The 16559-nt window shown below is 37.2% G+C and overlaps 1 protein-coding gene across 2 annotated transcripts in view; it reads right to left on the bottom strand.

The window, feature by feature from the left end:
* Nucleotides 1-6415: 6415 nt before the first annotated feature.
* Nucleotides 6416-16559, bottom strand: part of USP46 (ubiquitin specific peptidase 46) — a 28847-nt gene continuing 18703 nt past the window's right edge. For both annotated transcript variants that reach the window (XM_075091486.1, XM_075091485.1), the window contains 5 exons: nucleotides 15055-15131; nucleotides 9073-9156; nucleotides 8576-8773; nucleotides 7657-7735; nucleotides 6416-6658 (listed from right to left, as the gene is read on the bottom strand). In XM_075091486.1, coding sequence (XP_074947587.1) covers nucleotides 6557-6658; nucleotides 7657-7735; nucleotides 8576-8773; nucleotides 9073-9156; nucleotides 15055-15131 — 540 coding nt within the window. In that variant the 3' untranslated portion in view covers nucleotides 6416-6556. The remainder of the gene's footprint in view (nucleotides 6659-7656; nucleotides 7736-8575; nucleotides 8774-9072; nucleotides 9157-15054; nucleotides 15132-16559) is intronic.

The raw sequence follows: 16559 nt of genomic DNA, 5'->3' as shown, positions 1-16559 counted from the left end.
AAGAAAGAAAAAGCAGACATCAGCAGTCTTGCCATCTGTAAGAATACAGATACCTGACGTTCAGAAGAATGTTGTATAACAAGCAACACCAATGTTCAGCCTTAGTCTGGTTCCAGATTAATTCAAAGCAAGTCCAATGGAAGCAAAATCATCTAGGGAGTTTATTTTATGTAAAATATAAACATGTTAACAGGAGAAAATACCTTTTTCTTATGTTACAACCTTAATAACCAACGTGAGATTTATCTTACAGTTCTGCAGGTTGTGCAGGGTTTAATTACATGTATATGATTAAAAAAAGCAGATACTCAACCGTACACATACACCGTGTATTGTACGCTTTACTAGAAATTCAGTATTTTTATGTGTCTCCAATTGTATGTCTAATAATGTTACTATCTCTTACTCCATTTAAAAAAACTAACACAAAATATTTAAGTAGTTTTATTATGATTGCGTCGTTTTGACAAGGTAGAGAGGGACTATATATTTACAAACAGATATACATATTCAAAGCCACTGGAAAAACAGCCCTTTCCATATTCCTTCCTCTTCACTTTCTTCTTCCCCCTGCCCTACACTCATACTCATACAGCATAGGGTGACTTTACTCCTAAAGAGTCCTGGATAAGTTATGGCGCTTGCATTAGGTCTTCAAAAGCCACTGAAGCCAGAAAGTTGTTTCCAGGAAAAGCACTCAAACCTGTAATATGGCTGCCCTGATGGTGCTCGTGCTGTTATAGTGAGAGGTGTGAGAGGTCTAGGAAACAATTTAGTGTGTGAACACAATCTGTCTTGGGACTTTTGCAAATATGAACACCATTGCAAATATAAAGTTGATGGTTAAGCTCAGCCTTTTTAAGGAATGTATGCCTATTAATGAGGTTTTGGAGAACTTCAAAGTGTCTTTACAAAGGGTTTGCTCCTGCCATTTTGGAACCCCTAGGAGAAGGGTTAGGATTATATAAAGGCTGGAGCTGGTACAAGCTGAGTGTTAGGAAGCTGTGTGCCAGCCCAGCTCTTCCTACAGACCTACCATGCTATCACAGAAAAGTCATTTACTCTTTAATATTCCTGAATATAGTGAAATTGCCACCTGCAACAGCCTTCATCAGAAGCATTAGTCTGTTAAATTGACCACTGTGAATGGCACACACAATTTATTTTATGTTGTGCAATAATCCCGGTCTTGATAACCAAATGAAGCAGAATTATTAAAGAATTATAGCAACTCTGAGACGACAAATAAAGGGAGTTATGTGAGGTTTCATATTAACTCATTTAGGCAAAGTCAGCAAGCAAACCTCCTAGGGGGTAAAGAATCATTAGCATGTAAAGAGGTGTGGGCTTAGCCCAGATGGTCCCATCAGGTGGCCACATACCTCCTGATAGGTGTTATTTGACCTTGTATGCAAAAGGAGTGCATTAATCTGAATGAGTCTTGTGGACAGGTCCAATTGCTTTGAAGTAGTGCATATTAACAGGAAAGAAATTAAAAGGGTGTCTACTGAGGCTTCCCAAGGGCTATTTGAATATTAACTGCCATGTTAAATTGAGAAGAAACACCTCAGCAACAGAGCTGATGCAACAGGAAAAAGCCCTGGTCTTTCATTGATCAAAGAGACTATGGTGTCTAAAAACCTAAGAATAACCTTTGCATTAACAACACATAAAGTCAGTGACTTTCTGATATGGATACCATAGATGCTGGCCTCTAGGAAACATCCAGTGTCTTTGATGGTGTGGTTTTTTTACACCAGCTCTTATCCTACTTCATTACCTCTTCCCTTTACATGAGCCCAAGTGGAGAGAAGGAAGATGCAAAAAAGATTGTTCTCCTTGATAGCACTCACGCAAGGACCAAGAATAAACACAGCTCTTAGGATTATTTGTACTTGAGGCTGTACAGAGCACAGATAAAATGGCAGAGAGAGCAATAACTGTACCATCAGCTGACTGACAGCTAACTCTGTGTTTGGTAGAAGAGAATTCTCCTGTGAGAAGTGGTGCTTTTCTAAATTATAGTCATTGATAACTGTGCCACAGAATAAAGTAAGACAGTCGTTCTCAGATGAGTTAGCAAGTAGAGTGCGAAAAAGGTTGTGAAGTCCAACTCCTCAGGTACATACAGCTACGTGTAGCAGACAGAGTAAATCCTGCATGCTTGTTATGTATGAATAAATATGTATGAACAAATCTGGGCTTCCAAAATTTACAACCCAACTAGGACTACCAGCCTAAAAATGAAAATTGGGTTGTAACTAGAGATCACAAGCAAACAGCTGCAAAAGCAAAAAGACAAAGGCAAAATGTTAAGCTGATTGGAATTTCATGAGATTGACATTGTTGCTTAAAGTGCTTGGGTTGATTACATTTTAAAAAAATAAAAGTACATACAAATTAGAACAGAAAACTAATAATATTAACTACATAAGTTATTATACAAATAGAATAACAGACCAACAAAAGAGAAATAAATTAAAACGAACACTGATAACAGGTACTAGCAAAGAAGAGGTACACAGCCAAAACTTCTTAAAATTTCTAGTACACATTCAGCTGTAAGATACTGCTCATACTTGTCAGCCACAAGCAGCAAAAAAGGAGATGAAACAAGAAGGGTCTGCTGCTGAGAGGCATCAAATCACTGGCAGCTGCAAATTGTCAGCTCAGGTCCCAAGTACATGATGCTGTAACAGATGGGTGAATGAAATGTAATGTCTGAAGATAAAAGGCAGGTTGCGGTAGCACTTTAGGACCAACCATGTAACATGAATTTCGGTTTCAGCTTAGTTAGGTCTTTAATATCTTCATTAAATCTAATGCGAAGGAAATGCCTACTGCTTTATTTTCTTTACCCCAACCTCTAAAGGAACAAGACCTTTAAAATGTAATCGACTGCTCTGAGGTAACTGTAAATTATTAAAATAGAATTGACAGGAGTAATTTTGGGACTTAATTTCAACAAGGTGTTCTGCTTCACTGGTATGGTTTCTTCATCACCCCCTTCCCCCTTCTTCCTCCCTCTGCTGTGTCCCAAAAATAGAGATTACATAAAATCCTGACAGCCTGTTCTGTGAAACATAGAAGTTGAGGTCTGAGCTCATCCTCTAAGATAACTGAATCATCAGCACTGCAGTGCTTCATTGGATTCAGTGGAAACACAGCACAGGACAAAAATGTTCTTTTTTCTAACTAAGAACAAAATAGTAAGATTTATAAATGGTCAATGCATCTCAGCAACAGTGTGTGAAACAAGTAGGAAACTTCAGATGTTATTAGGTCTAATATATTCAGAACCCAACACCATAAAAATAGTCCTTCTAGGGAAGCAGAGAGTACTGTTAGACATCTGTGCTACAATTTTGTTTTCTAGCTGCTGGCTGAAAAGCTTTTATTGTCCTAGATATTTTTCCATTTTTTCATAAGGGACTGGAAATCTACACATAAGCATAAGAGAAAAAGGACTATGTTTTATTTAATCAACTAAAATACTTTACATTGTATGATTGTTCGTGTGAGGATCCCAATCCTGCAAAACCCATGTAAGTGTCCTTAATTTGACAGAGAAGAGAAGTTCTGCTGCCTAGACTGGCACTATTCATACAGCCATGATGGACAGTGTTGCTGGACTGAAGTCAAGACATGCAGCACACTGTAGGCTGGATATAATTTGTATTGTGACTGCAATCTATAATTTATATTGTGACTGCAATCTATAGTTTAGATTGTGACTGCAATTTTTTTTTTTTAAATCAAAAGAACATGGTCCTTAGTTCAGCTGTGGTAAGCACAAAGTCAGTATTCCACAAATTTTCAGACCTGGTGTCAGACCACAGATGTTGGACTGGTGTGATACCAGTGCTGTGATCTTTTCATGGGCTAGCATGAATTTAAAATGGTTTTTCATACTTTACGAAAAGGCTTATTCTAGTAATTTTACTCTCAATAACAGACTGCGCTTATCTATATGTTTTACAACCTAGCACCGTCCTGCAGCTGAAGAAAACCAAAGACTATTGTCCTATACTTTAGCATTTAAATATTAATTCGTATTATTAAGAATTTTTTAAAAATCATTTTTCAGATAAGTCAATTGAAATATGGAAAACATTTCCTAAAATTGAACCAACTTACAAGTCATTTTTATGAAAAATTACTTTTCATATAAACATGAGCCTTGAACATTCAAATGATATCTGAAGAATACCTTCTTTGTTGCTTATTTTAAAATTGAAGAATGCCCTGAGAATGTTCAGCAGTAAACTGTGAAGTACAGACCTTTGGACCAGCACTGGTTAATGCTGATCTAGAAAGTGCCTTCATTCACAACAAGGAAAACTTACCCATTTTAAAAGGCAAGTGATTATTAGATTTTTATATGGAAATTATGAATGCTTATCAATAAATCCATTAAAGAGGGATTTGCAGGTCTAGCTTTTCAGTGGAAAAGCTCCTGGGCCTCAGTGAGAGTTGAAGTCTCCTGTAAGATGTCTGTCTTCTGCGCTAAGGCAGAACATTTCATTCTAACGTCAATAAAAGAACTAGAGCTGCATCCCAATTATGCTTGTCTTGAGCCTGCACACCAGCCTTCATTCATGTGCATGATCTCTGTAGACCACTATTATTCACCTAAGTAAGTACTCTAAGGTTACATTCTATGTCTGTTTTCTTGTATCGGTATAATAACATGATAAATTACAAATAATGTTCAATGAAAAGTCCACTTCTGCTTCTCATTCAGTGTAGAGTGTTACATTTCCTTAGTTTACAAAATAGCCATTGATAAATCCAACTTCAATTGATGTTACAGCAGAAGCTAGTACTTCATTTTCACCGTTATTTAACAAAAGATATTTCACATTCACAGTAGACTACAATGAAAAAAAGTTATTATCCTTCCTACAGAAAACTAAAGTATAAGATTAGGCTGCACTTCAAAAGCTGTTTCTTGAAATGAAGTGTTGGCCATGCAGTGGCAGGCAGGCTTCTTAAAGAAAAGAAGGACCAAAAGCAACATTGTCTAATAAATACTTAATGAGAGTGAAAGAAACATAACAGGTAGCAATAAATTGTGAGCTGGGAATAATTCCTTGTAAATACTAGAACCAACTGTCAATCCCCCTGAAGACAAGAGTGTTTTTGCTGTTGACTTCATTGGAATAGGAATTTGGCTACTGAAGTTCAAGGATTGTATAATGGAGTGAAAGTGTCAAACCAAGCAAGGTAGTTACCCGGTGTTACCACTGCCTCAGCCTACTGTCGATCCCTTCTCATACCCTATTGATACTTTCTTCTACATTCATTCTTTGCCAGATTCCAGTATGTGAGTACAGCAATGGTATTAGCCGGTGCATGACTAGTGCCAGCCACATTCATCCAGTAAAATCACAAACTAAGCCTTTCCCACTCAGCCTTTTGATGTTTTTAAAATCAGACACTCCAGAGCCCTATCTGTTTCTGTGGTGACCCAAATGCTGTCAAACATGGCCAAAATGTTAGAGACAATATATATAACAGCTGTGTCAACTAATGGGTTTTATCTATTAAGTTATGTTGCTAAGAAATGAATTCTGACTTGAGAAATGAAAATGGGACCTACAGGTATTCAGAAAACTGCAAGATCAAGCCATGTGTTATGTATTGTACGAACAACACGTAATTAAATAGGTGTAATTTCAGTCCTGATGGATATGTTATAGGTGAGCAGTGTTGCGATCTCTCCAAACTCAGTTAAGGAAACAACCTATGATATCGTTTTAAGAGAAAGATAAGCTCAATTTCTATAAATGTAATTTCTCTCTCTGTCATATGTGTCATCTCACTCCCTTTATTCTAGTGCTCTATAAGTCCCGAAATCTCACCTTATCTGTACTATCTCGTGATAAGCAAAGTGACTGGACATACAGAATTACTTAGTTCCAATGTAATTTAAATCCCTCTATGTGAATTTTAGGCCTGAGGTTATGCACCAAAAGTTTTTAACAATGCAATGCTTAAATGATTTTCAAATAATATCTTTTTTGCAGCAGAGAGTAACATGTAAAAATATCCCCCATAAAACCACAGTTCCAGCCATCATGAAACAGATTTTTTTTCATTATACTTAAAATTAATAAGTACATGTCAGGATCTAATTAAAGGAATGCTTTGTAAATCAACACACCCCAAAGCCATTTAAAAAGTTTTAAACAATTTTGCCCTAAATGCAACAAACACTTCCATATAAAATACTACTCTACCTGGACTGGGTTTAACAGTTGACATCCAAATCTTATCTGTAAATATTAGTCCATATAAATTCCACTAAAATCCGACTGTAATTAACTCTTCAATCAGACTTAAAAACTACAGACAATCCCCCCCTTCCCAAAACAAACTTCCATGTGTCAAAAATGGACGGTTATAGTCAAGATCACATAGGCCATTTAACAGGAGACAGAGTGTATCGTTGTTCAACCATACAAGATGCGGTCTGTGTAAATGTCAGTTAAGGGGGGCCATCACCTTCTCTTGCGTGCAGCATCGTTGTGTGCAATTGTCACAGTTTGCCAAGTTACTCTCTTGACTGATAGAATAAAATATAGCCAGACTCTGAATTTTTTGATATATCAGAGGTCAGACCATAGAATTCTTCAATAGCTTGAGCATCTATTTTCTGCAAAATGAATAAAAAATTTTAATGTGCTGTTAGGTAAAAGAAATATCAAACAGATTAAATGACTGTATAAACACAAAAGACAAATTTGGTTATTTGTTTCAGGGTAGCAATTAGCAAATTGTTTGTGGTTTAAGCAGTGAAAGGGTAATGTTCAGGGGCTTACTGGTCTCATTCATGGAAGTCAATACGAATGTTTGTCTCAGTGAACCTAACTGAATTAGGCTTCTTCCAATAACAGAGAGACTCCTTGAAATGCAGGAGTGAACATGGTTAAAACACGTAAGTGTAACCATGTGACCCCATCCTTCTGAAGTTGCCACAGACCCTCTTCAGGACATGCCCCATCCAATGTCCAAGTGCTTACTTTCCTCCGCTGGATTTACTCCTGGGAAATCAGACTCAAGACCTCAGTTTTACCAAGGCGCCACAACCACATAAAGGGTTTGCTTAGGAATGGATTGCAGAATGCTTAGACAGAATCTGTAATAGCTGTGGGCCAGGTCCTGCCCTAATGTACATTCAGACAAACCCAGATCAACTAGAGAATCCAGAGTTTCTTGTAACTTCCCAATTGTTCAAAAATCAAAATTCTACAGCAACGCTAGTTTTACGCAGTCCAATTTTGCCAAGTGATATTGCCAAGGATTGCAGCATATATCCTGGATATTTTAGGTTTTAATGAATTAAATTAATTTTATTAGATATAGAAAACATTCCAAATTAAACCCTTGATGTCTGATATTAAAAATGTTTGATGTTGCTCTGAAATAAAATGACCCCTTCTGACATTGACAGAGTAAGAACTACAGGATTAATGATTTTTTTTTTTTGTAATCTTACTTCCTCTAACAGAGTTGAGCTAAATGCCACGTTTCAACCAAACTGTGGCTGTGCAGGCTAGTAATCTATACCCAGATATGCATCAAAATTTTAACCCCAAACAGAGAAGAGAACATAAACACAAAAGCTGTGCTCATGAGCTTCAGCATACTGACCTCTACAATGTCATCATCAAACAAGAGCCAAAATCCATGACTTTTCACAATAGTAATATAATGCCCCCGATTCGGTCCACTAGAAAGCAAAACCAAACCACAAACCTCAAAATATTAGAAGATACAGTTGAGTCCATTTTGATGTCACATTTCTAGATGCAAACAGACTGAATTATAACTAAATGTTATGAAGAACATAGTAAACATACCCCTGGCAGTACAGTAGATATTTACTCTTTTGACCTTTTTACTGACTTCTTGTAATTACTTTATCAACAGAAAGCTAAACGCATCATTTTCTTCTGTGCCACGACCATTTGCAAATTAACCTATAGAACACTTAACAATTTGCTCATGGCAGGCATCAACTATTGTAAATATTTTTAAAACATTATGAACTAATTTTAAGGGGGAAAATTGTTTGGTATGAACCGTGAATATTTACTTACATACAGGCTTTGAGAAGAGGGAGACAAAGTCGTATTCCTAGAGCCCCAAGGATTTTTCTGTTTGTTTCATGTTTGACAATACCCCGTATGTGAGAAGCTTTATTAAAGCTATCATATTCATTGCCTTGACAGGAGACCAAGGTGATCTGTTGTAGGGCCCACATGCTAGCAGTGTCTGGCCCTCAGAGTCCTGGCTCCCTGGCTCTAAGTGGGCTTATGAGGAAGGATACAGCTCCATTAATTTAAGATCTTGTGACTTTTGGAGGCCTGAGGCATTATAATCAAGTACAGATTTATTATGAGGGATGGTGGCTAAGATGTTCAGGCATATGAATGCCAAAGACACAAGAAAGTTGGTGCAACAGCAGGGTTTAAGTCCTCCCTCCTGCTCTCCCCACATGCTGTCAGGCATGTCCCTGCCTTTGGCAAGTAACTGGCAATAGCTCGAGATATACATGAAAGTAGCTTACCTTCCACAGTGAACAACAACAGCTACCAAGTCATACATCCGATCTAAGTTGACAGCATCGCCAGATGTGTTGAAGAGACGTAACTCCAGAGGAAATACTACACGGTAAGACAGCTTAGTATATCTGTGCAATTGCTCCATATACTTGAATCTCTTGAGGTGTAAGGCAAGAATCATTGGCAGTTTTTTTACTCTCATCCTGTGAAACCATTAGAGTGCATATGATAAAGACCGGACCAGTTCAAAGCCATTCTGCCTTTCCTTAATGAGTAAATATTTGCATTATAAAAGCACTTTGTAATTAACAGTAGTCAACCAGCAGTAGCTTCTAGACTAAGACACATGTAATAGCTTTGAATCTGTCTGTAGCTTCTCTGGCCCACACAGAGAATGCACTTGGATTGTAAGGCTTCCAGGTATCTAAACACAATAAATATCAAGGAGGAGATTTGTCAAAGCCTCAGAAGGATGTGGTGAAATAGCCTGCTCTTTGCTTACCTTTTCTGTGCCTCTTGTTTACTGCAGCAAGTTTCACAGTAGTATTTCTGTTCACTACATAATGTCTCTGTGTTACTGAAGTCTCTGTAAATAAATACAATTATCAGTTCTTAAAGGATCTTAATACTTTTGCCCCACTTCGGCTGAAGAACTGGAACCCTAAAAAACACACAGGATGAAATCCTCTCTCCACTCAGTCCAGCTTCCTAAAACACTAAAAGCAACTGGACTGGGGTATGCAAAGGGACTAAAGGTGTCTGGCTGCTATAACAGCCCTGCATTAGGAGCTGGCCCTCCATACGATACAGGTGGAGGGTCAGATATCTCAAAATGGGACTTATGTCCTGGGCTCTTACCTGCCAAGGGGCTGCCTAGACTTGGGTGTAGTTGCTCAATCCATCCAGTCCCATTTTAAATTATTTGCAGACTGGAACAGTTTCAAGTATATTTCTGTTATCCCCAAATAGCTCACATTTTATGGGTTCTTCTGTAAGATAGGTTTGAAACCTCTCACACAGAAGAAATAAATTGAAGTCCGTTTTCTGCATCTTCTAACCGCTCGAACTGTAATCCAGGAGTTATTTGATTATACCTTCTTGTTGCCTAAAAAGGAAACTGATAGCTAGAATAACAGATTTTGTAAATCCCAACCAAGTAAATATACTTGGAAATGTTTCTGAATTGGGCTTTTGAAGTGAGAGAGGCAAAGACAGGCTGGTTTGATAGTGCATCTCAGTTCACAGAAAAGATTTGTCAGAAGTCACAGTGCTGATATGCTTTGGAGCAGAATTGTAGGTATCTAAAAAAACTTAACTGTATAAAAAAATTACAGTAATTTTTTGTCACTTCTAGTGTTACATTGTAACTGAGCAGGTGTTTTGAAAACTGTAAAAACAGACATAGTCACCCACCTTCCACTTTAAGCACACAGGTTTTCTTGTGACTTTGGGCCTTAAATAGATATATCTGAAGTTCAGAACAGATCTGTTGATTGTACCTACATTGTACCTAATAGACTTCTGAACTCCAGACAAATTCAGACCCATTCAGACTCAATAAACTCAATTGCAGTTCACATGCCCAGGGGTTGAAGTCATACTGCACGTTCAGCCTGCTCTCACAGTAGGCAGCAACAGCATCATCTTACAAAGGCAAGGGGAGGATTCCAGATGATTGTTTCTTCCTGGCATCACCACCACAGGGGTAGATGGGAGACCTGAAGACTGTACAGCTTGACAGGGCACAGTTATTAGAAGTTATGTAAATAACTTCATAAAAGGGGAGGATTTTCCACTTCCAAGTTTTAAGTTCTTTAAGGTTGATGGACCATGACAGAGAGGCAATTCATATGACTGAATAACATTTATACTAACTGAGAATGCTTTTACTAGGGTTTCTTTTTTATATGGTTTTCGAAATGTTGATCAGAAAGTCCTGAAATTTAGGACAAAATACATCTCTTGAAAAGTTGCAACAAAACTTTGATCATAATTTTCTATCTAAAAGAAAAATAAAGCATGATCACTGGAAAGGATTTAGAATCATAGAATCACAGATTCATTAAGGTTGGAAAAGACCTCTAGGATCATCAAGTCCAACTGTCAACCCAACAGCACCATGCCTCTTAAACCGTGCCCTGAAGTGCCATGTCTACAAGTTTTTTGAACACCTCCAGCGATGGTGACTCCACCACCTCTCTGGGCAGCCTGTTCTAATGCTTGACCGCTTCTTCAGTAAAGAAATTTTTCCTAATATCCAACCTAAACCTCCCCTGATGCATCTTGAGGCCATTTATTCCCGTCCTAAGTGGTAAAACTTCAGTGGTAACCATTGATCTCGAATATCTGATTTCACATTTGAATTTAAAGACAAAATTAACTGAATTCAGCCAATTCCTCTGAACCTTCCCCTGAACTTTTCAGGGAATCATAAGTGAAGAGATGAAACTTTAGAAAAGATTAGAGACCAGTTATACGTGTGGAGAACATAATGCTGAAAGATTCAGTATAATGTGATTGTGTAAATTTTAGGTCTTCTGTTAAGGAAATAGTCTGATGTTTATTTTCAAAACCTAAAGTCTCAATTTAAAAAAAACCCAAACAAGCCTGTGGAATTTATTAGTCCTTCCCACTTCAAATTGAAGCAATGGAAATAAAATTTTTCTAACATAAAGAAACATGTACAGATGGTACATGAAAATGAATTAAACTCAAAGAGTTTCTGAATTCCTTTTGAAATGTATTAAATATTCTGAAACCATTCATATCTAACATTTTAAATGATAAGTTGACTGCTATGGGAATCAGATCTGTGAAAGCCAGAGAAATATGCAAATACTTTATAAGCTGAGGGACGTTCCCTTACATGTCCCTTGGCATTTGTTCTTTTGTTCCTTTGCCTTCTACCCCCACCTGACAGGCTGTTACCCTGTTCTACCAAAGCAGGTGAGACACAGCTATGGAATTTAGAGGCATTACTAATTTAATTATTCAGCACATATTAATTCCTTTTCCTGTACCAGGAGCAAAACTGGTGGCATATTTAAAAGCAACAACTCTTTCCTTGGGGAAAGGGAGGTATGCAGGTGAGAATTAGATGCTTTTGCATCTAATTGTAAATTAGATCTAGTAGATTAGATTAATCTAGTAGATTAGATTGCATCTAGTTGTAAACTGCCACTTCAGTAGCTGTTTCATCAATCAAGACTTTTCAGCGTGGCACTGAAACTGAAACAACTGAAACAACTGTTCAGATGTTGAACAGTTAAAAACAACAGATCATTGACCTGAGTTCACACAAAGTCTGCATGTACAAGAACTATAGGCTTGAGGAACTTTATACTTGCAGAGCTAGTTTCAAGACACTTCTAGCTCTTTTCTATTCCATTAACAGGCCAATCTGCATTCTGTTTATATGGTATTTTAACAGGAGAAAGGAATTTTTAAATATACCCTCTGAAGATATACTAATATTTCATTGACCTCATGTGTTTCCACAGTCCATCTCTCCACAGCCTCTATGCTACAGTGTGAAAGATGCTTTCTGTTGCTCACATGCATAAATTATACAAATTTTCTGTTTTAAGAGATAAGATAATTCTTAGTGGAATAAAAAAGCACAGGTGGACTAGTTAAAAGTCAGGATCAAATGGACTAGTAAAATTTGCAGCTCCTAGTGGAAATTAAAATAATGGATCTGCACTATATTTGTTATTAGTTGTCTATTGCTTCAGGCCTGATTGCCTACCCTGTGGAGCTAGACTATGCTGGAGGCTTGTATTCTTTGGACCTCTTATGTACACAACGACCTTCTCAATCTGAAGAGCTACAGAAATAGCTAAAAAGAACAATCATCTGTAGTGGCAAAGAAATTAATTCTACTTAAATGCTATTTTGCATAGTTTTTCTTTTATTTTCCTTTTCAATGCAGTAGCACTTAAAGCAGTAAAGACACAGCAAAGCACTTGTCAAAGAAAAGGAAACAGCGTTTCCAAAAAGAGTAATATTTTGGTCATTCCTATTAACAGAAACCACAAAAGCATTTACACTTTGTTCAATAATGCATAATACCATAGAGCAATGAGAGGAAATCCATATTCTAATTGAATATATGGTTTCTAAACAGAGGTAGACATGCTGCTCGTGCAAAAGACAATCAGAATAGATGATAGGTGATGTCTCTTTTCCTGTTTAATCTGTTAATAGCAATCTGCACCTCCCACCCCCAGAAAACAAAACCTGGGGTTTTACTTCCCTCTATTTCCAAAAGAAAGTTTGGGTGGACTTCATGCTATTGAAGTAAAGACAGGTACTATACTGGCATGTGTAAACAACCTTTTAGGGCATCCATTCTTCTCAGGATTTTATAGATCTCTGCTGGAATATTGTGCCTAATTTTAGGCAACTGCACTTCAAGAAAGATAACGTTCAAGAGAGGGGTTCAATTGGAGAGAAGGATGAAAAGTAATGAACGTGACAGAGATCTAGAGAAGATAGACTGTGATGGAAAGGTTGAATGACCTTAGGCTGTTTAACTTAAGAAAGTGATGACATTCTTCCTGTATGTAAAACGTTGCTGCTAAGAGGAACAGAAGCAATCCCTGGTGTATGTCCAGAGCACACAGGGCAAGCAGAAATGGGCTTGAACTGAAACAAGGAAGATTCGCATTACACAGTGGGAAAAAGTTGTTAGTAATAAGAACATGAAGGACTGGGATATGCAGTCGAGCTACTACTACTAAAAGATCTTTTGGAACATCTTGGACAAGCATCCCACCTGAGGTGGAGATAGTGGCTAACCTGTTGGAGTTCCTTTCAACTCCACTATTCACCTGTTGGTTGCAGTAGTCCAGAAGTGCAGGTGCAGTTCTTCCACATTGTAAGCTACAGCCACTGGCTGTTCAGCAGTAGAAATGCTATTGGTACTTTTACTGAAGTACTCGGTGTCTTTGCATAAAATGGCCTTTCCAAACAAAACATTTCCAGGAAGCTTAACAACTAAGAAATCAAATAAAAAATTGGGAAAAGCTGAAGGACAGATGGTAACTTATGTACAGCAGCAGTTTCTAACACGTTCACCAGACTAAGCTGTAAGAAGTCAGTGCTCAGTCTCCAGTAACTGTATATCATAGAACCAAATAACAACTCAATTTAGAAAGGACTTCTGAAGATACACACTTCGGCCTCCTTGCATGTCAGTGTGATTTCAAATTGAGTTTGAACACCATAGGGAAAGGTAAGTAATGCTGACAAAACCAAGTTGAAAGCAGTGGCTACAGCGAAGAACTTCAAAGTGTGCAAACAAAAACCTGTAGTACCAATACTGCTTCAATTATTGGTGACCATGAACAGACAAAGAGACAATGGGGAGAAAAAGAAAATAATGCAGTGCTTTCCAAAGCCTCTCTTCAGTTTGCTCACCTTCTAAAATGAGGCTAGTTACTGCAGTAATTACTGCAGTAAGTACTGCTAGTACTGCAGTGGATTACTTGAGGGCTAAGGACTGCTACGGTATCCTACAGGAGATTGAACAGAAGTTGAGAAGGAAAAAAAGTACTGGATCAAGCACTTTAAAATGTGACAGAAGTTACTTAGTACAGTTGTGGTATCCACAGAGAAATCACTGGTTTCTGCCTCAGGAGATGGTTAGCACCTCATATGCTTTCTCTTTCTGTAACTCTCATCTTGGGGTGAGATGCCAGGCAACCCTTCCTAGGCCTTCCAGCATAACTGTTAAATGCAACATCAAACTTCATAGCAATTTTGGAGCTTGAAAGAGTAATTTGACCAACTGATAATTGTTACCTTAGAGCAGCAACTTATTGTCTTAAATCTAGGTATCAGTTTATTGTATCAATGCCAAAACTCCAGATATTTTAAATCTCTCAGAATAATCATCCATGCAAGTCTGAAAATTAATTTGACCTCTGGAGTATTTGTTGAATAGTTAAGAGTGTACTAGGAGCAGAACTGAAACTTAGAGTAAAAGACTACACCCTGTAATTTTAGGATGAGACACAGAATAAGAAACTTGTATGGCAGAAAAGTGGGCTTTATAAATCTTTTGCCCTTTAGGGATTCTAGCGCTCATTCTGCAAAGCACACACTTAACTTTTAATATGCGCATAAGTCCTAATTAACAAAGCACTTGAGTGGAAGCTCAGAGGTAAGGACACTGAAATCCCTTTGAAGCCAATTACTATTCTGCAGCAATTCTTCCAGATGACAAGGCAATCAATTATTTTCCCCAAGAGATTATTTTTTTCTTTTTCAAACACATACATTGAAAGAGAAAGTGAGTAAAACAAAACACATTGGTGTATATTTTGTCATTAGGAGAAACATCCAGTTTACAGCCTTTTTCTTCTGCTTAGGAAAAGCTTAAAACCCAATGTTATTCTATGTCTCTTTTCTGTACCTACTAGACTTGGAAAATTTAGCAAAATCAGACAGAACTCTCTGCCAAAGAAATGCATTCATTTACCTTAGACAGTGTGTAATTGATGTGTTCTGCTCCACATCGACAGAAAGGTCAAGAAAATCTTCATCTTTGCTACTAACCTGTTGCAAAAAATATACATGTAAAACAGAGATTTAGTAAAATGCCATACATCTAAATGCTGTTAATATCTATGTGCAAATGCTAAAGATAGAGCAATTTCTGCAGAAATAAATTACACAAAAATAAATCATTTTGATGCTTTTAAATTTTTTTTCTAGTTTGGCGTGACTATATTTATTAGTAACTCTACCAATCCAGCTTCATATAATTCAACTTCCATCTGTTCCACTCATCCAAGCCCACCAACCATGGGCCAGTGACTTCAGTCTACTGTTCATTAAAGGGGGAGCATCATCCCCTATATTAGCTGACTGGCGCATCACGTACGTTCCCTTGTTTTGTAACACAACCTACTTCCTTATTGTACTGTAATTTTATTTACTGTTTGTGTAACATATCACTCTACATAATGACAGTTTATGCCCTACATGATTATTTCCGCTATTAAGGATGCAATGAAGATATTTTCCAAATAAACAGCTGTCAAGAAATGTCATATCTAACCATATTATATTTTCTCTCCAGTGAGCATTCAAAAGGCTGACTATATTTTTGGTTGACACAGCTGCATTTCCCCGTTGAATATTGTTCCTGGTCAATAATCTTAATTAAAAAATTAAAAGATTAAAGGTAAAAATGGCAAAGTAATAATATTTTGCAAAATTGTTTTGATTTTGCCAATGTTTTTTTAGATTGAACAAGAGGAGAAAAACTCTAATATAGAATTTGTATTTTAAAAAAGTAACCCCCAACATTTTCAGAATGACAGATCTTGATTTTTGCTTTGAAAATGATTTTTTACTTAGTGTGTTTAATCTTGAAGATGATGTAAAAAAAAAATCAGCCAAATGGATAATTGTTTTAATACTTCAACTGAGTCAAAAAGACTGCAGAATTACTTACTGCACATGCATTTAGTCATATTCATAATAACCAATGCTGGTTTTAAAATGCTGCATGAACACTCCATATTTTGCATCCTATGACTGCATTTCCTTAGAATAACTATATCAAATGATAGGATAGTGAAGTTCGAACCAAGAACTTCAATGAGGGGTTGAATCCATTGTTCTGATGCAAGTCGCTCGTGCTCAGATTTCGGCAATTTTATGGATGTGAAAGTCATGTACTACTTTCAGCTCATCTTTGCATTGTGTCAGGGATCCTATAAACATGGTGAATGAAGCCCATATTAGTCCTGAATCCAGGGGAACACCTTTAGCAGGATGAATTTTGATATTATCAAAGATGTACAGAGGCACAATGTGCACCCAGTTAAAATGAACAGCAGTTCTTCAAATAAAAATCCTCCCTGAGACATGATTTGACCCACAGGGGACAGGAAACTACAAAACTGGTAGCAATGAACTGCAGTATAAACATACAGCTCGAATTCAGAAGATAGAGAAACAAAGCTTCAGAGAACA

Source organism: Phalacrocorax aristotelis, chromosome 4 (assembly GCF_949628215.1).
Source record: "Phalacrocorax aristotelis chromosome 4, bGulAri2.1, whole genome shotgun sequence".
NCBI classification, from domain to species: domain Eukaryota; kingdom Metazoa; phylum Chordata; class Aves; order Suliformes; family Phalacrocoracidae; genus Phalacrocorax; species Phalacrocorax aristotelis.
The sequence above is the reverse complement of the archived record's forward strand: the minus strand, read 5'-3'. Positions and strand labels throughout refer to the sequence as shown.